A 20,438-nucleotide genomic window follows, 5' to 3' on the forward strand; every position below is an offset into this window, starting at 1 on the left:
AACAAGTGAAGAAGTACCCCCCCCCCCCCCCCCAAAAAAAAAAAAACCACCCCTCCTGCTGGAAGGTACCAGCACACACTGTAAAAACACACAGCCCTGGCCCTTCAGCTGTACTCTTCAGTTCTGCATGTATAGTCTGCAACTCAGGATAAACAAATTCATCAGCCAATTTAAGATATTGGAGGAAACCAAACTAGATAAACACAGTTTCTAGTTTGATTCCCTCCAATCCTCACTTTGGGTGACAGAATGTCTCTTCATCTCTCTGAATTTTGACTGAATATCTGCACCTCTCTGAATTTTTTACCAGTATGTACATGTAACCATTCAATGTGAGATATTAGAAGAAACTGAACCATCCATCTTTTGTTCCAGATGGGAGTGATTCAGTTCCCTCTAACCCTCACTTTGAATGACACATTTGTATTCTTCGAAAATCTGTTCTTTATCTGTAGGCTGTAGCTACCAGTCAATTTGCTGAAGGTGAGATATTGGAGGAAAACAATCTGATCAGTGATCTGTTGGAGTTGTCTGATGATCAGTCAGTTTGTTTTCATCCAACTCTCACTTTCAGTGCCTGACAAACACCTCAAAACTAGCTAGAACAGTACAGCTCAGGAACTAGAAAACCGTACATGTTCAGATGCTACACTAATAACCCTGCATTGAACTCTGAAGGAACTGCTCTGCAGCTCGACCCAATTTATAGCCATCCTGGAAATAAGTATATTCCTCAGAGCTGAGAAGAGCATCTGTTTCTGTTTCATCTGTCCTTCACGCCCAAAATGTGTTATGTCCTGAAAAAAGAACAAAAGGCTGTCAGACCTTGTGCTCTGTACTTTGTACTAGTGATTCTGTACATGCAGCTTAATCAGATTGTGAGATACTGGATGAGACCATATCATCTTTTTTTCTCTCAGAAGACTGAAATTCTGGCCGAAGTTTCAGGGTGAGGAATGGAGGTGTCAAGAGTTAACCCCTGTACTGTCATACAAGAATATGTATACATTAGCTTTAATCAGTGGAACAAATCACACAGGCACATCTAGTCGTTCACGCAAATTTGTAAACTTAAGAACTCAAAATGCATCTCAAAGCATGCAAATATGTCAATTTTCTCGAATATGACAGGCATGCACAATTGCTTAACGAATGACAGCTTGCGGAGTTGAGAAGTTTCTATTTCCAGTAAAGATTAGCAAACTTTCAAAATTTTGGTTCAAGCACTACAAATGCAGAGTTTACCGATAGAATACTCATTTAGGTACATCTCGCATCTCGGCACATACAGAACACTAGACATTATACTTACCATCCAAGATTCCAGAATAGCAAGGAACAATGTTCACCTTTATTTTTTAAAATTTCTTGTGGAGGTGGTAAAATGTATCACAAATTTGGTACAAGCAGCACACATTTACAATTTACAGACATTGAACAAGCCATGCAGTGACCTAGTAAAACTGCAGTACGCCAGTACCCCCCTTTAAGTATCAACTCAGCATACACAGAATATCCCGGCAACAGCCAAATTCAAGATTAAACAAGGCTGAAGATGCAACATCGCAGGCACTTCGAACTATGCTGAAGAACTAAGTCGCACCGAGTTTCCACCCTCAAGGTTTTGACGAGAACAGATTGGGATAGGAGAAATACGGATCATCCTCCATCGATGGCGACCTCTGGGGCAAATGAGAAGGCACATAACCCTGTGTGTCACTGGAAAAGGAATCTTGGTGATCAAATACTGGTTTCTGTGTCACTTCGGATTGAGGATGGCTTTCCTTTCGGACACTGTCACTGTAGTTCTCATAAGCCTTACTATTCTTCTTCAGATCTGCAATGCGCAGTTGTGCAAGGTTTGCAGCAGCACGGGCTGCTGATGCAGCTCGCTCTGCTGTTTCGGCAGCTGTCTGGGCAGCAGAAAGTACATCATCCAAGTCAATGTTTGCAATGTTCTCAGCAGAGGTTGAGTGTAACTGTTCTGGTTGTTTTGAGAACAAGTAATCAGTAGTTGTTGGAGGTGGGGTCACTTCATCAATCGTCCTGAACATTTCTGGATCTGTTGGCTTCACCGGAGGAGATGGAGAAGGTGACGGAATGGACTCATTTTTCTCCACTAGAGAGGGAACAGCAAATGGCGGTGGAGAGGCAAATGGAACAAAATGTTTCTTTTCATTGGGTGAAACTGGCATACTTGGTTGAGCGAATGGTGTAGGAATATGTTCTGAACCTTTTGGCTGAGTCATGAAAGCAGCATTAGCTGTTGGATTCTCTTCCAAGTCACTTGGGTTTGAGAATTCATGCGAAGACGGCTGGGAGGTTTGAACATTTGAGAATTCATGAGAAGTTGTCTGGGAGCTTTTAATGTTTGAGAATTCATGAGAAGATGGCTGGGAGCTTGGCATGTTTAAGAATTCATGAGAAGTTGGTTGGGAGCTTGGCATGTTTGAGAATTCATGAGAAGTTGGCTGGGAGCTTTGCACGTGTGTGTCAATATCAGGGGTTGCTGGAGTATCAGAAGGTGGGCGAATGGCTGCTTTTGGGACTTCAGGCAAATCCAATGACTCTAAACCAGTATCAGACTCATAGTCTTCATCAGGATGTTCGGCAGCACTTGCAGCTAGTGTTTCCTCATGTTTCTCCTTTGGAAGAGGAAGTGTAGAACCATTGAAGTAGGTTGGTCCATTCTAGCAAAAGAGAACACATGTAAGATTCAAAACAAGCAGCTAACAAATGGTTTCTGGTAGGTAAATATTTACCAATAGATCCTCATGTGGTTTAAGATATTCTGTCTCTGTGGCTGATGGATCCCAATCAATCTCATGCTCCTCAGCAATCTCTTTCAGCAGCTTCATCTTTACATCAACAGGAGGAGCACGGATAGAAAGTAGTTCAATTATCTGCAGGAATATTTATTCCAGCTATTTCAGTAACAACATAATGATCAAATAACATAATTAAATTTCTTTCAGTTGAACTCATTATATGACCTGCCGATTGACCCCACAATCTGGCATCAACTCTGTAGCTGCAGCAACAAACTCTTTCCCGTATTTAGTTGCAAACATCATCTGAACTTGCATAAGTTCAGGCAGATCTGCACATCTGGGAGCAGCGAAACATATGCTGGATATAGCTTCTTTGAGATCTATAGGGCACTCCCTGGAGGAGTGAAAAGAAACACAAGTCAGCCCCATTCATCTTGTAGCATGCACATATTAATGATATCACTACTACATTTGAGCCCACCAATTGATGAAATATTGCAATAGTTTTGTTACGTAAAAGCCGTAACTGATGTGTCTCACACAATCGTTCAGAAGGACAGTTTAAGAACGAATTTGATTTTTTAAAAAAAAACTAGAAAAAAATCAATAATGCCTATTAAAAGAAGTACTTAGTGCTATCCAGGGAATTCAGACCAAAACAAGTGCAGAGATAGACAACTACCATATACCAGCATGCAGAGGGTGTAATAATCAAAATTCTCTCTCTTGTATTAGGAAATTGGATGTAAACAAAGTGATGCTTAGGAGTAGTCTGTACCAAATATGCATCATCATACCAAATGAATGAGCTAGGAAATAATAACAAAAGCATCCATAATCTGTTTTAGCGGTGAACTAACATTATGCAGTTAATCAACATCTTTTGAGTTTCTGAACCAGAAATGTGCAAGTGAATATCTTCGTGCAGCCATAAACTCTGCCATATGTCGTCGGAAAATCGGCCTTATCTAGATGAGATTATACAGATAACAGTCCATACTATGACCATCACATAAACTAGTGAATTCTACTGTTATAGAATGATAATATAAAGAAGATGAGGACGAACTTTTGCGTCTCGATGATGGGCAAGCGGACGGCGATGAGCTCGCAAAAGAGCTCAAGAATCTCCTGCGCGGCCATCATGTTCTCCTCCCGGATGATGTGCTCCACCTGCATCAGCCGCAGCAACAAGAAGTAAGTAACCAGAAGCAAATCACGCGATCCCCTAATCCACCCCCACTCTTCAACACAACCAACAAACTAATCCTTACCCTGATTCGCGCGGTGGCCTCCTGGCCGGCCTCGAGCAGCTTGGCGATGTCCCGCCGCATCTGCCGCAGCTGCAGCTCCCGCCTGTTCCGCAGCAGCTTGATCCGCGGGATCGACAGCTTCAGCAGCGTCTTGCTACTCACACCCACCATCACCAAAAAACAAATCGAATCAAAAACAAATCAAAAGAATCCTCAGCAAGAAACGAATCCACCCAAGATCCCCCCCAAAGAAACCAAACCCCCCACCACTTGGCGCCGCGGAACCCGCCGCCGCCGCCACCGGCGCCCTTGAAGAAGGCGTCCAGCATCTCCTCCGCCCCAATTCGACCCGCCGATCCGAGAGGGGGGGAAATGGTTCGCGCCTTCTCGATCGATCTCTCGCAGCAGCAGCGCAAGTGGAGGGCTCCGCGCCGCGTGGGATTCGATTCGATCTAAATAGCAGCGGCGGCGACGGCGAGAGGTGGGAGATGATGAGGTGGAGGCGGCCGCGGCGGCGACGCGGGCCGGTGTACGCGTAGCCTTAGCCCGAACCTGCTCCACTTTTGGAGGAATCTGAGCCGTAGATGTGGACACGTGTGCGGTAGATGGGGTGGGTCCGGAGGTCCGTGTTTGTTTCTGGGTGGAGCTGGGTTGTTTGTCCGTGGGGAGGGGGAGGAGAAAGTCGCGAGGGAGGTTTGCTTCGCCCCAAAGCAAGTTGGATTCCATCTCGGGGCGTTACGATCGGACGGTTAGGATGAGTTGGGAATTAGTTTCGGTTTGAGTTTTTTTTTTTCCTTTCAAAAGAAGTTTCCAGCACCGACAGATGCTCTCTGTTCGTAAGTGCTCGTTCCCAGCTCCATTTGCCTCGTTTTCCGCGCGCACGCTTCTCAAACTGCTAAAAAGTGTTTTTTTAAATGTTTCTATATGAAAGTTGCTTAAAAATCATATTAATCTATTTTTAAAAAAAAATAGCTAATACTTAATTAATCACACGCTAATGGATCACTCTGTTTTACGTGCGCACTGTTCTGGTTGGGAACCTCGAGCAACGAACAGGACCTAAGAGCAGGTACAATAACATGCTATAAGCTAGCTATAGGCATATTTTAAGAAGATAGGAGAGGAGAGAGGAGAGCAGCGGGCTACAAATTTGTAGCCAGCTGCAGCACAGACTCCAAGACACAATACGTGTATGACAGGTGGGATCAGATATTAAAGTGTAACATATGTTTATAGGTAAATATTATATGAATTGGCTATTAAATTGACTATAGGTGATTTCGAGATATTAGTTGGCTATACTATTAAAGGTGCTCTAAGGCAGCTATTTCAGCTGAGCTACTCAATTTTCGGTAGCACCATTTTCAAACTGTTAAACAGTATATTTTACGTGAAAACTATTTATATATATATGTTGTTTAAAAAATATAATAAATTTATTCATAAATTTTTTATATATTAATACTTAATTAATCATATGCTAATTAAGATATTGTTTTATACTGTACTAATTACGTTTCTCGTTTTACGTGTGACTAATTAGCTATTTCAAGCATTTAAAAAGAATGCAACCTACTAAGTACGATTCTCAAACAGAACTTAAGAATACAACCTACTAAGTACGTTTCGATTCATTAGGTCAGGTTTAGTGCCCAACATTTTATTCAAACTTCCAACTTTTTTATCACATCAAAACTTTCCTACACACACAAACTTCTAACTTTTCTGTCACATCGTTTTAATTTCAATCTAATTTCCAATTTTGACGTGAACTAAACAGACCCTTAGAAGAACGTGGATTTCGCGTAAGAGAAAAGTTGAATTTTGGCTCATCGTTTGACCCACCCATCGTAGATTAATGCATGAAAGATAAACAGAAACAGCTGAAAGTAATTTATGAATAAAACTTTTACTTATGTCTCGTTTGCGGTTTAAAAGCCATTGTAAAAAAAATAGACTACGATGAAATAACTCTAAAAAGAAAATTTAAAATTAAGTTCTCAAAATTCAAATTTTGGCTAGCGTGTGTGCCCTGCTTTGTCCATGGTGACAAAAAGTATGGACAAAAATAGAAAAAAAGAAATGGTTACGGGAGTATATATGTGACACAGGCACAGTGACACCTCGGCAAGCAGTTCTACCAACTCCAATGCTAGGCCTGACAGGAACAGGACATTCCAGTAACAGTCTTACGAATGCCACAACATGCTGAACAGGTCATATGAAGACAGCATGCTTCTGCATTTCCTTCATGATCAAGTATCTGAAAGTCTCATACAGGTCAGTATCTACTGTGGTCTCTACAGTCAAATCCAAATCTAATGGAGTAACTATCGGACAGGCTACTAGTGTACATTCAGCTACTGCCAGTGAAAGAGTCTTCAGCCTATTCGGTTCTTGGATGCTCTGCCTCTGCCACCGAAAAATGGACGTGTGGTCTTGTGTTCCTGTGGGTGATGGGGGTGGCACTTCAAGTTCTTGAGCGGCTTGAATCTCTATCTGTGCTGGTTCAGTCCGCTGTATTTCGTCAGGACGGATGGGCAGAGTCTTCATCGCATCGGCGACACATAACTTTGGTGTCGCCTAACTTTGGGGCAGACAAATGTGCTCATCTGGCTATGTATAGGGCAGAAGAACCGAGTGCGGATTCTACTACTTGGCAGCATACCAGCTCTTCGCGTACTTGGCGTCGACAGCTAGGTCGACCTTGAGGATGTTGGTTCCATAGAAAGGCTTGGACATGCACTCCACAACGATGGTCTTGGCTTCCTCGGCAGATTCTGTAGGCCCCTCCAAGATTACTTCATCATGCACCTGGCAAATGCAGACATAACATTTGAGGACAATTTACAAATTCATTCTGGGGATCAAAATAAAATACTCTGAAAGAACACAAAAAGTAGCTCTTTGCTTTGCCAAATTCTTTGAAAGAAAGAAACAATGGTGGCCCCCTTCGTCTGTGCCTTCAAATACCAGCCTAAGTACTTTCTTTTGTAAACGTAGGAGTGTTATTGTCATAAACCTGCAATAGGAGTCTCCAACCAAGCTCCTTAAGGCGAGCGTTTCTTTCTATCTCAAGCATTGCACACATAGCAACATCTGCTGCACTGCCCTGTGTATCACAAAAGGGATTTAGACATCCCAAAACTGAACAAGAACAACCATTGTGATACAACTAATAGGAATTACCTGCACTGGTGCATTTATAGCAGCACGCTCGACGTGACCCTTTTGACCAGGACCCGCATGAGTCATATTAGGAAATTGGCGTGATCGCCCGAGCAAAGTGTAGACTTCGCACTTTTCAAGTGCAAAGGCTTTCTGCTTCTTTTGCCAAGCTGAAACTTCCTTTCTATCCCTATACCAAAGTTTGAGTGTATCCCTTGCTTCCCTAACTTCAACCTGCCAAGACAATAAGGTACAACTCTGGAACTGAACTGATTGTAACAAAACTTTTACTGAATAATATACTCCTATGCGATATCATGTTGGGTACAAAAACAAGATGAAACCCAACAAGAAAAACTGAACAAGGGAAGATGATAAATGCATGCACAAGCCTGTACAAATAGAAGCCCATACCTTCCAATCCCAAGATAGACCAACAGCAGTCTTCCCATATGCAATGGAGAAATTAAGCATTTTGGCCTTCCTCCTCTCAGCGCCAAAAGCATCCTAAAATAGAAATAGAAACATCAAGTTTGGTTCATGCCTATTAGTATATTATAGCCTTATACCATTCTACCAGGGGTCCAGATATATATAAAAAAATCAGTACATATGGAATATATATGCCCAATAACAATTGATAAAAGCACTCTATGCAACTTGCCAACTTCTTCAGCAGAAAGAAAACACGAGGCCCTAACATATAAATGTATGACAAGTGAGGTTATCAATTATCCATGTATCTTTGGATTAAATTAAATCCGACACTTTTTTGTGTAATTTAGACATGTTATCCGACAAATTATGTGGCTTTCCACTAGGAACAACCGTCACAGAATTCACATGTTCAATTTTTTTAGAAAAATAAATGCAACAAAGATATATTTCTCAATAACTAAAAGAATTAAAATTTGACTGAATGAACTACAAATGAAGGTAATCATATTCCATCTAATCACAATAAGCAAACAGGACCAAAATCTTACGTAATTCAAACGAAATCAAGTACAACTTCGAGAGATAAGCTGCTGTCAGAAAATGTTAGTGACACTCAAGTACCTTCAATAATGGCACTGGGGGTTTCTCTTGACCTGGTTGAGGATGCCATTCAAGCAGAACTTTCTTTTCTTCAACAGCATCACGAACATGCTGGTACATATTCATGGCTGTCCTAGAATGAAAGTCACCACCAGCCTTGAAAGCTTCCAGCATGCTTTTACAATTAGTAAGATGCGCCAAGATCCTCAGTTCCAGCTACATAAAAAAAGACCTTTTATCAGGTGGAACAGCTAAGTGAAGTAAAAAAAACTTACTATTGAGAACCACTAAGCATACTTGGCCATAATCAGCAACAATAAGAGTGTTCCCTGGAGCTGCGACAAAAGCTTGGCGAATCTTGTACCTATCCTTTTCAAGAGCAGGTTGATTCTGCAAGGAAGATATACTTAGTTCAAAAAAAAATAAAATTTACCTAATCGATATAGCACCACTCTAACAATAAAAACTGAAGCATTTGTCAGAAGTAATAACAAATTTAGCAAGGGTCCAAATACCCTTGATGATGAAGCATGGTAATAATCAAATATCCCGAAATAGCAGACAGCTTATTGACTAAATGAATAATTCAAATGTGTGTCCTGATGCCTAGGTTGGCTACACAAAATAAGTTTGCCGGATGGTGAGCCATTTCATCATTCCTACTTTATATTGCCAATTTGCCATGTTTGTTTTGCCTTTCATTCTCCTATCCATTGATGAATGAATAAAATGATTATGGAGTATCATACTTCTACAGAGCATTTTATTTATATTGTAACTGGTGAATGCTGAAGTTTGAAGCTAACATTAGTTCCTGTGCTTTACGAAAAATCAAAATTGATAGCATATGCAACTTAGTTGCTAAGCAGTCCAGGTCTCCCTTCTGTAGCAGTCAGTGGCAAGTTGATGCAAATAAGAATGCATGCATATACTCTGGAAAACACTCTTACAGTGACTCTGTGGAACAGCAGTCTTATACTGCTTACATACACAGTGGTAGAACAAACTCAAGCCAGGCAAAAGTCAGTGAGAAGGAGCCAACACCAACATACTTTTGTCTTGAAAGAACATACAGACCTTTTGTATATTTTTCATCCTTTACTTGACAATAGTGTGGTGTACCATCATCATGTGCTTATTGACAACCCAAATGTGAACTGTGAGGTACTGATGCAAGATTCCAACAAATGCAAAAGAACAGGCATACCTGTAAGTTTGGTGTTCTTGCTGACAAGCGTCCTGTTTCAGTATTGATATTTAATGAACAGTGAATGCGCCCTTCCTTGCATGATATACGATCTCCCTATCATGGATAAAGAGGAGTCAAGACTCAAATAGTAGGTGCAACTTAGAAGTTAAGTGCAGTTAGCTGAGACTATTGGTATCATGCACCAAGTATACACCATAGTTGTCCCTCACACAAACAACACAAGTTGGATCAGCACCAAGACTACAGTAGTAGCACCCTTAAGCCTCAAAATATATAATCAAAACAGACCAAGTGATCATGGTATAACCAAAGTATTAAATTACCAAATTAAGATATCAAACAGAACTAATCGAAAGAACCAAATTTCAAACTTGATGGACTGACAATGCATTTAACTGAATTCCATGCTCTCCCTACAAAAATTGCATGCTGACCAAATCACCACATTTATGGTGCATGCTGCAGCCCCAAAGTTTCAAGAGCGTGAGGTGAAAGAACATTGGAGCTGTCAGGACTCAGGACACATAACACCAGCACAACTTGATTTGCATTATCATTTATAAGTACATGCAATGACTGATGTCTTAGGAATGACAACTTCAATCAGCATGACTAAGATCCTGGCTCACCTGCAATGGAACAATGAAGCCGGATATCAACTTGTCAATAGAAAAGACTTCACATAGAGCAGCAATGGCATGACATGCTTCCCTTCCCTTCTTTCCTCCACCAAACGCTTCATATGCAGTTCCATATAGGGAAGTGTCTTCTATATCCTGCTCAGGAAGTTCCAAACTGCTCCCATCTTCATCAAACTCTTGGCCATCATCAATTTTATATATACGATCTGTGGGTATTTTACCAGCCAAACTCCTTAAAACATCCCCGCTGACTGAAGGCCAACCAGTCGGGGTGAACATATCAATTTTAAGATCTTCCACAATAGTGAAAAGTTTGATTGTGCGAGACTTTGGAGTCTTCTTGCCCTCTGTAGTTATGCCTTCATCATTTGGCACTTTAAAAGTTTTACTTTGTGGCCAAGTTTCACCACGCTTATTTCTGTGACAAAGATTGTGAAGTTGACAAGAATTATACATAAGCAATGATAAGCAGGTAAATGTAAAGAAAACAATCATTTTTACAGGAAATACGCACAAGCAATAACTCACAGTTACTACTTTTTCTTTGAAATTACATAAAGGAAATACCTAGCACAAATCTCTACTATTATAAAAATTGAAGATGTTTTTGCCAAAATTTTGGTACGTCATCCGTGTTTGAGTAGGTTTTTTAATTATATCCGTCATCAATCGTGTGGTTCGTGTGGGAACCAGCAAGCTTTCGAACTTAGTCCGACTCCAATTTTGGTCCATCCGTCCTTCGTCTGTACGTATCCCGCTCGCGCTCCTGTTCATATTGCCGATTTTTCTTTCTTTCATGCGCGTTACCGATTCAGCTTCATGCATGCGTCCAGATACCCCTTCATGCATGCGTCCCCGCACATCAACCAGTTATGGATCAAATTCTGAGCGGCACCCTCAGCTTCTGTTCTTATTTCCTTTGTGCTTTCCATTCTAATCCTTTAAATTTTGGCTTTAGCTTTTTCAACATCAGTGCATATTTTGATTGATTACAGCATCATAGGTGTCCTGTCAAGATCGTGGCCATGTGTGACTTAAAGTCTGTGTCAAGGTCTGGTTTCAATTATTTTGCATCATGGTGTTGTGAAAATAGAATAATTTACCTGGAGATATATGAAATAAACTGTTTTGAAGAAATTAGTTAGTGTTACCTTCACACGAGATTGCGTTCCCGCGTGACATGATGTATATTTTATTAATGTGGTTGGATCACAAAAGTTGAACACTATTAAAAAAATTTACTTGGTGCCACGTGGAATAGATTGTTTTGAACAAATTATCCGGTATCTAGAGTTCTAGACGAGATTGCGTTCACGCGCAATATAAAGAATATTTTCTAAAAGGTTTATCCTAATTTTAAGTCCCGTAGCAACGTACGGGCATTTTTTCTAGTAGAAGGCAAAGATAGATTCCCTCGTTTTCCACCTCTTGTTGATATGAAGAATTATTCATGTGTTGGAGTGTTGGACACACAAGAACAGTTGCTAACCAGTTTAAACCATGCGTGGACCAATGCATATAAGAACAGCAAGCAATTATTGGTTTTAACACATATTAATGATATCCTTTTACAGTGGTTCCTAAATGACATGCATTCAAAAAGATATCCTGGCATAAAGTATATACAAATCAAGCAGACATACAAAGAGATTATACAAGGTGGTAGGAATACCTATTTTCGATGCCACCAAAGAAAAGTTGGCGAATTTGATTATCACTATTCACATTCATGTACTTGGCATCAGGACAATGCTTAGATGCCCATTTCCGAAACTTATCTGCTGCTAATTCTCGTTCAGTAACAGCAGCTTTCTCAATCTCCGAAAGGTATGCACGGTCAACAAGCACTCCCTCTGTTTCCATCTTTACAAGAAGAGCACCAAAGGGACGCCAATACTCTTCGTAGAAATCGTACATTGTTCCTCTAGGACAATCATCGAAAATCCATTCCTTTGCTTCAAGCTTGTTTTTCAAGCTTTCATAAAGCTTTAATGTACTCATTGAATCTAGTGAGGAATAGCAAATCCACAACTCTCTATCCTCCCTTTGTAACTTTTCGACTGGCTCGATAGATATGGTTTTCCCTTCAGATCCATCTTTTCTAACCTTTTTCCGGCCAAAGATAGTTTTCATTGACACCTTCCCAGTTTTAGGTATGTCCTTTACAACAGCATCCATGACTCTGTGATCATTTGTTAGTCCTTCAAGTGAATATCCACCATCAGTTCTCCTGGAAGAATCCCACAGGCGTGCAAGATGCATCGTATCAGCATGAAATCCAGCAACCTTGATTCCACAGTTCTCAATGACATGGCTATCAAAACTATAGTTATGCCAAACCTACATGATGAGGAGAAACAACAGATCACTTCAGACAAGCCAAGAAGAAACAAATACGTAGTATAATAATAATTGATGGGTAATGACCAATCTGTAGTTTTATTCCGAACTGCACAGTTCAAAGATTGATTGAAGGCTGAATCTACTAATTAGCATATTAATTTCATACTCCCTCTGGGCTCCAGTCACGCAAACATGCCGTTTTGGACATACGTTAAGTTAAACAATCAGAACTTTGACCATCAATATCTTCAAAATATTTAATCTTGGTATATGAAACTCGTATGTGTATATTTGTCACCAAAATTATTACCCCCTCCAGTCACAAAAAAACATCTCCTTTTGGACATGTTTGAAGTCAAACTTTAAAAATGTTCTTATCAATATCTTTTAACTAATTAGATTGGACACATGAAAATTGTACTTGTAGATTTTTCTCAAGAAATACTTCCACAATATTAGAACTATATTGGGTTCTTTTAGCATTTTGTAATAGAACATAGTTTTTGTGACCAGAATATCATAATATTACAATTTTATAGGGTCATACAATTGATACTACAAATATACTATAACATAAATAAGTTGTCAAAGTTGTATTTTGGGGACTGTGTCAATGTCTAAAACAACATGTTTCTTTTTTCTAAGCGAAGCAGTAGGAAATATGGGGCTCGGGTACGAAGATGTGAATCTATTCAATCTTTACCTATAATATTATAAAAATTGAAGATGATTTTGTACGCAAAATTTTCGTCCATCCTCTACTCAGTTACCGCATTAGTCTTTGACTCTTTGTACACAGCGCACGTCCTCCCTTTTTTCAGTACAGCAGTACACGAGTGAGGGAATTCTAGCTCCACCCAGCCAGGTCTTTTTCCTGCTGACCCTACCTGGGCCGGCTGTGGCTGCATTGACCGATCGTGAATTCATGGCCTACTTAGATCAGATGGGTCTACTGCCCCAAGCTAGCCATGAAGCTCTTCACCTCTGGTGATGAACAGTTCCCACGTGAACAGTGGCTGATGTGAAAGTTGTTACCTTGTGATTTTCAAAAATAGATGTTTTTTCTCCATCTCTTCTCTTTCCATTTTTATAAATATTTTATTCATGACTTTTTGGACCTGGTACACCACTAATGAGTCACATGTCACATCAATCCTTCTACACGGTATCAATATACCATGTGTCTTTCGGCTCTTCCCTTAGTGTAGTCCAAGTCCTCGCTATTAACTAAGATTTACTCCAAGCCTCCTACAAATCAAATAGACTACCATACCAAGATTTTTTATGACCTGACACATGTTGGTCGACGCAAGCACACATGCGCTATTGCACGAAAGAAATACACTCCATAACTTCAAAACTAAACACCATCACCGTGTTAGAAATGATGTCATTTTTTAGTTACAATTATATTCATCGATCATACCCACATGATTTCATAGTTCATTAGGTGATGGACCGGTAGCTACAGCCTAGGATAAACAGTTAATTTTGTTCAGTTATTTGCAAGTTGCCTTCACTCGTTGCAACGCACAGGCAACTTTTCTAGTCAGGGAAAAATGGAACATATAAAGGCAGTATGTCAGAGCACAGAAGGGTCTGTCTAAAACAGCAATCTTAAGGTAGTCCATTTACATTATCACTCTTGGGTAGGGTTTAGCAGGTAGCCAGGTAGGTTTTTTTTCTTTTTTTGGTTATAAACCCACAACTTTATGGTGCTGACAATCAGGTGAAATGCATAATTATAAAATAGTGATCTATATCTAGTTATTTTCAATGTTGAAGTATAAGTTTATGAGTGATAGGAAATTGTGTTTAGTGCAGTTTGCTGCCAAACTAAGGCCTAATCTAAAAGAAGTAATGTAATTACAGTAGTATAATAGAAGAGGAAAAGGGAACTATTGCACTAATATATTTCATCCAACACAAAAAGGGAGAAGATAACCACTATAAATTTACTCCAAGATAAATGAGGAATCGAAGTGAACCTTTTTGATAGATGGGTCCTCAAAGAAAGGAGCAAACTCCATTAGAACATCCCTTCCACCATCTAGCACATCCACCCATATGCATGTTTTGCCATTTCCAAAATCAGCCTCCCCATCAGAATTTCCTGAACAGATGCTAAAGCATATTACTTCTCCGTGACCAACTGGTGTCTCTTCTTTGACATCAATATTTGCCACCTGCGTAATATTGTACTATCCTAAATTAGAATGTATGTTTGGAGCTTGATATGCAACAAAACTGTAAATAGTTCTGAGCAGAGCTTGCTACCACAGAAGTAGACTATGAGCATGTCAAACCATGTAACTAGAAGAAACCAATAATTAGCATTAGCATTTAATATTTTACATTCTTCATGACATCTCCTGTAAACTCTGCAACTTACATTTTCAGAGAAGATACATAGGGAAAAAAGGCACTAACAACAAACACTTGAGGTCAGCAATAATTGATGACCAAACAAGATACTATAGTATCACCTATCAGAAATATACTTCTTATTGATACTCTCACAATTATGAGGGAAAACCTAAATAACATAGCCAAAACTGATATACCGATGATAGAACTCAAGCAGGGTTTGGCGAAATACCTCCGTGTCACATGCATGAATAAAGCCTTTGTACTTTGTAGTAAGCAGTTTAACAACACTCCTAGCTGACTCAACATTGTCGACAACCAAAACTTTGTCATAGATGGTAGCAAGCAACTTCCGTGCATTTTTTGACTCAGTGGACAAGGAAGCTTTGTCTGGGACATTTGGCGTCACCTTCCTTGTAATGCGTTTGTGCTCCTTTTTGTCTGGGATAGCTTTATCAACCACCAAAGTTGTCTCTGACTTGGAAACTTTAGGCAGAGAAGATTCCACCGTAACGGAATCGTGCCAAGGAATTTCCTCCTTGGAGCCATCAAGCATGTTCAGTGGTTTGATATCATTATTAACAACACTGAATGGGGCAGGCACAGCATGTGCTGACTGATACATCACACGATGCTTAGCCAAATCTGTATCGACATGTCTATTTACAATTGAATTAGATGGCCCTCTTTCTCTTTGATTATACAAGGAAGGATAGTTTGAACTCCTGATATCTTCTGAGGGATCATGACGCAGATTTCCAACCCGCAGAGGAGTAGTGCCATTAGTGATGTTGTTTCTGACATTGTTTGTGGTCCTGAGGAAAAATAACCTCTTGGTTTCATCAACCCATTCTTGCACGCTACTTTGTACATTCAAGTTGCCATATAATCCAAGCCTGAAAGCACCGGTTTTGCTAACCCCCATGCCTGAACTAGGAGAATAATCTTGCCTGCCAACAAGAACCATTTGCAAAGTTCAGAAGCACCCAAGATCCCAAGCAATGTGAAATCATCAAGTAATAAGGCAAAAGCGTGACATTCAGAATAGTCAGTAGAACCTAGTTACTCTTTGGCAGATTACTATTATCGGGCAATTCGTACTTCTGTAGTAATAATTGTATGGCTATAAGAAGTGGAATGTGACTACATAAGGAATGCTTAGATCTCTTAAAACAAAACAAAAATATATATATGTATACGTATAGTTTTACATATTTCACAAAAGTTTTGAATAAGACGAACGGTCGTGCTAAAAAGTCAACAGTATCGAATATTTAGAAACGGAGGGAGTATTATTTTTCATCACGAATTAGGCACTACGGAACAGAGCTTTCTCCCACCACCATGATAGGGACATCTTAACTACTACTAAAAAAGAAAAAGCTTATGCAACACACACAAATAAACAGTACGGCTACCTTCCTCCCGCGGCGAAGGTCGGGCGCGACAAGTAGCGGGTGCGGCGGAAGGGAGAGGACAGCCACGGCGGTGGCCGCGGCGAAGACCCCTGCCACCGCCGTAGCTGCCGCGCCGGTGCCGGCGGCAGCGGCGGCGCCACCGCCATGGACCTCACGAGCCGCCTCAGCTTGGACCCCGCCCGCCTCCCTCCTCCTCCTCCCGCAACGCCACCACCCACCCCGCAACCGAAGCCGCAGGGCGCCGTCTTGCAACGACGCAAGGGTAGGCCGCAGCAGCAGGCGGTGGCCTCGCGGCGGCGGCGGCGGCCGGAGGCGGAAGCGAGGGGAAGGAGAGAGGGTTTGGGAGACAAGGGGAACGAGGGTTTAAGCGGCGGCTGCACCTGCACAGCTGCACTACTCGGCTTGGACCCTGGAGGCTTCAGAGGATTACGCCTCCGTTGATTGAAGGCGTAGACATTTAGCCGTGTCTAACGAATGAAGGCGTAAAATCCGTTACTGACTATTCGTTTACAAGGCGTATTTCTGATTTCGATAGTTTTAATTGTTTTATTAACAATAAATTGACATATTAACAAGGCCGGATCCGTGGCGCAATGGTAGCGCGTCTGACTCCAGATCAGAAGGTTGCGTGTTCGATTCACGTCGGGTTCAAAATCCCCGAACCAAATCCGGTAATACTTTTTTTTTATTTTTCCAACCAAATCCTTTTATCCATTTATCCATTATAGTTTTCCAGATCAGGTTTTCAGAGCTACTTTTATTTTTTTTTAGAATATTCATGATCAGACTCTCAAAAAAAAAGAATATTCATGATCAGAGATTTTTTTTTCTGTTTTTTAAAGTTCTCCTAACACGAAAGAAACACAAAGATTAGATTCTAATATATACAAGCTTTGGCTTTTCTTACATCAGTGGTGGTCTCCTAGTGCTCTTAACAACCCTCTCATTATAAGAAGAGGGAAGAAGCAATGGTTTCTATCAACAAGAAGTTGTACCATCTTCTTCTCCACCAATATATTCAACCAGTAAGGAAGAGCCTTGCCTTTATTAAGATGGTCATATATGAGTAGAGAAGAAGATATATACAACTTCTTGCTGATGAAAATTGTTGTTGTTTCCATGTCCTTATAAAGAGAAGGTTATCAACATAAGCAGGCATTCAAATGGTGTAAAAAAAAGACCACATTATGTAGGCACTTGAATGTAACCTTTTACTGTTCTAGCGGTTGAACCTCATTTTCTCCCAAAGACGTGAGACTACTAAGGGCATGCCCAACGCAGTGACCCCAAGTCGTGGGTTCAAGCTTCAGCTAGGCTCAGATACCATGCTTGAGGTTTGTGAGTGGCTAGAATGCTTTCTGCAAGCCACGAGTAGCCCCGATGAAAAGGAGGTGGTCCAAATAAGAAATATGGAGAGAGACAAGGGAGTATGTGCGAGGATGGACTGACTAACCAAGGGATGCCGCCACCGTCTACCAGGAAATGTTACCGCAGTCAACCAGATCCAGCGAGCGGTTGTTGCAGCCACAAAGGGGGACTTGACCATGGCCTGATCTGGTGAACAGTTGTTGCCGCCACCGAGGAGGACTTGGCCATGGCCTGATCTAGCAAGTACATGGCATCCATCGGCTTGAGCAGCCCTGTGTTGCCACAAAGCTCATCAACCCTAGCCGCCAACGATCTATACAATGGTGGAGCTCGTCACCCCAAGCCATGGCCTGGACGTGGTCGACGGTGCCGACTAGGAATGAGAGGATATTAGCGGGAGAGACAAAGCAAGCAATGACTGGAGAAGAGTCGTTGAGGTATCGTTGTCTTTAATTTGGTCGTTGATTTGGATGGGGGAGAAGTGAGGAGGGGGTTAGAGAGAAGGGAAGCGAGGACGAGGTGGGCAGAGGCACGGCGGTGACGGGCTGGGGGCGCAAAGATGGGTTTCTACGAGAGAGAGAGAGATAAGGACGGGGTAGGGAAGAACGATCTTTTCATGGAGAGAGAGAGAGAGAGTAGGGGAGAAAAGTAGGGAAAGTGTTTTTGGTAGTGGGCCCCCCAAGTATCAGTGCTTTATGAACAATAGTTTTGATGGTAGTTCCAACTACTTTTGCCAACGTGAAGGTTGGAACCACTGGTTGAGACTATGATGCATTGCTCATTCCTAATAGAACAAAATGTCATATATGCGGTGTTTAGACTCCCGAGTCAGTAAGGTAATTAGTGGCTTAATAAAAAGACGTGGTAAAAATTTTAGTAGCATATAAGGTATTTACCAATAAAGAACTGGGAATTACTATTGGACATTCGCCTACTTTCTCAATCTATCACAAGCACATCCCTTTTTTCCATTAGATTCGTACAGAGATGTGTGGGCTGCCAGAGTTGTCTTGGCAAGCTCATGAGCAAAAGCCACAACACCATCTTCTCTGATGAGTTTCTAATAAGGAGAACGGACATGAGGTTCCCTTGGCTTAGAGGGGATGACCATAGTGGACCAAAGGGTGGTGGCTAGGTGGTGGTTTCACCAGCGAATTCATGGACTCGAGGGTGAGACATGTGATAGAGGCAACGGGCATAAACGAAAACCTAAGCAGCTAGGAGAAAATAGGAAGCTATGGCACACAATGTTTTCCCCTTCCATGATATATAGAGAATGTTGACAGAGCACGGATAGTAGAAGGTCTTGTTGGAGCCGAGAAATGACACATTACCATATACTCAAGTATATGTTTTTATTCCATTGGTTGAACCCTTCTCTTGAATACGTATGTACCACTTCTACAATAATAAATAACTTGCTTTATTTCTTCATTCACGTGGACCACAACTCAATTCCTGTTGCTTTGTTGTTAGCATGAGTACTAACCCTTATGGGAGCCCAAAAATATCATGTTAAACGTACGCTTAACTTTTTCTCAAATGGTTGAAACACATTGCTTACATACATAGGGACCATTACTAGAATAATAATAAACAACTTATCTTGTTTATTATTCACGGATCCCATGGTTTATCCTTCACTGCTATTACTCACCTAGTGCACTGCCACCTAGTTGTAAGGGATTATCTTACTACTACTTGAAAAGAAATTTTATAACGGAAGATGTTTTACGTTGTTGGCTTATACACCAAATATGTAACCTAGCCTAGAATTAGAAATAAATGAAAAAAAATCAAATCACTTAAAACAGTGGGACAACCCCAGAACATGCTATAGATAGTAAACAAGTGAAGAAGTGTCAAAAGAAAAACAATAAATGAGAAAACCCCTCCTGCTGGAAGATACCAGCACACACTGTAGAAACACACAGCCCTGCCCCTTCAGTTGTGCTCTTCAGTTCTGCATGTGCAGTCTGCAACTCAGGATAAACAAATTCATCAGCTAATCTAAGATATTGGAGGAAACCAAACTAGATAAACAGAGTTTCTAGCTTGATTCCCTCCAATCCTCACGTGGGGTGACCGAATGTCATCATCTCTCTGAATTTTGACTGAATGTCTGCACCTCTCTGAATTTTTACCAGTATGTACATGTAACCATTCAATGTGAGATATTAGAAGAAACTGAACCATCCATCTTTTGTTCCAGATGGGTGTGATTCAGTTCCCTCTAATCCTCACTTTGAATGACACATTCCTATTCTTCGAAAATCTGTTCCTTATCTGTAGGCTGTAGCTACAAGTCAATTTGCTGAAGGTGAGATATTGGAGGAAAACAAGCTGATCAGTGATCTGCTGGAGTTGTCTGATCATCAGTCAGTTTGCTTTCATCCAACTCTCACTTTCAGTGCCTGACAAACACCTCAAAACTAGCTAGAACAGTACAGCTCAGGAACAACAAAACCATACATGTTCAGATGCTCTGCATTGAACTCTGAAGGAATTGCTCTGCAGCTAGACCTAATTTATAGCCATCCTGGAAATAAGTATATTCCTCCGAGTTGAGAAGGGCATCTGTTTCTGTTTCATCTGTCCTTCACGCCCAAAATGTGTTATGTCCTGAAAAAGAACAATAAGCTGTCAGACTTTGTGCTCTGTACTTTGTACTGGTGATCCTGTACACGCAGCTTATTCAGATTGTGAGTTACTGGATGTCTGGATGAGACCATATCATCTTTTTCTCTCAGAAGACTGAAATTCTGGCCTAAGTTTCAGCTTGTGAGGAATGGAGGTGCCAAACTAATTACACATTGTCATACAAGAATATGTATACATTAGCTTTAATCAATGTAACAAAT

At 40.9% G+C, this 20,438-nt stretch overlaps 2 protein-coding genes and 1 non-coding gene across 3 annotated transcripts; 1 reads left to right on the top strand and 2 right to left on the bottom strand.

Annotated features, from left to right (window-relative positions):
* Positions 1-1,329: 1,329 nt before the first annotated feature.
* On the bottom strand, positions 1,330-4,556 carry LOC127782603 (uncharacterized). Its single transcript, XM_052309873.1, has 6 exons — positions 4,292-4,556; positions 4,046-4,178; positions 3,841-3,944; positions 2,994-3,165; positions 2,763-2,903; positions 1,330-2,690 (listed from the first exon to the last, which is right to left on the bottom strand). Exons 1-6 carry the CDS (start codon positions 4,351-4,353, stop codon positions 1,617-1,619), a joined length of 1,686 nt encoding a protein of 561 aa, XP_052165833.1. The 5' UTR covers positions 4,354-4,556; the 3' UTR covers positions 1,330-1,616.
* Positions 4,557-6,141: 1,585 nt separating this feature from the next.
* Positions 6,142-16,524, bottom strand: LOC127782320 (DNA polymerase I A, chloroplastic). The gene is made up of 12 exons (XM_052309478.1): positions 16,210-16,524; positions 15,024-15,741; positions 14,413-14,610; positions 11,754-12,421; positions 10,070-10,499; positions 9,438-9,533; positions 8,528-8,620; positions 8,252-8,446; positions 7,607-7,699; positions 7,214-7,426; positions 7,047-7,136; positions 6,142-6,838 (listed from the first exon to the last, which is right to left on the bottom strand). The coding sequence occupies exons 1-12, from the start codon at positions 16,353-16,355 to the stop codon at positions 6,677-6,679; spliced, it is 3,102 nt and encodes a 1,033-aa protein (XP_052165438.1). The 5' UTR covers positions 16,356-16,524; the 3' UTR covers positions 6,142-6,676.
* Positions 16,525-16,788: 264 nt separating this feature from the next.
* Positions 16,789-16,860, top strand: TRNAW-CCA (transfer RNA tryptophan (anticodon CCA)). The gene has a single exon. It is a non-coding gene; the product is annotated as a tRNA-Trp (tRNA).
* The last annotated feature ends 3,578 nt before the right edge of the window (positions 16,861-20,438 follow it).

This window comes from Oryza glaberrima, chromosome 8 (genome assembly GCF_000147395.1).
Source record: "Oryza glaberrima chromosome 8, OglaRS2, whole genome shotgun sequence".
Classification (NCBI taxonomy): Eukaryota; Viridiplantae; Streptophyta; class Magnoliopsida; order Poales; family Poaceae; genus Oryza; species Oryza glaberrima.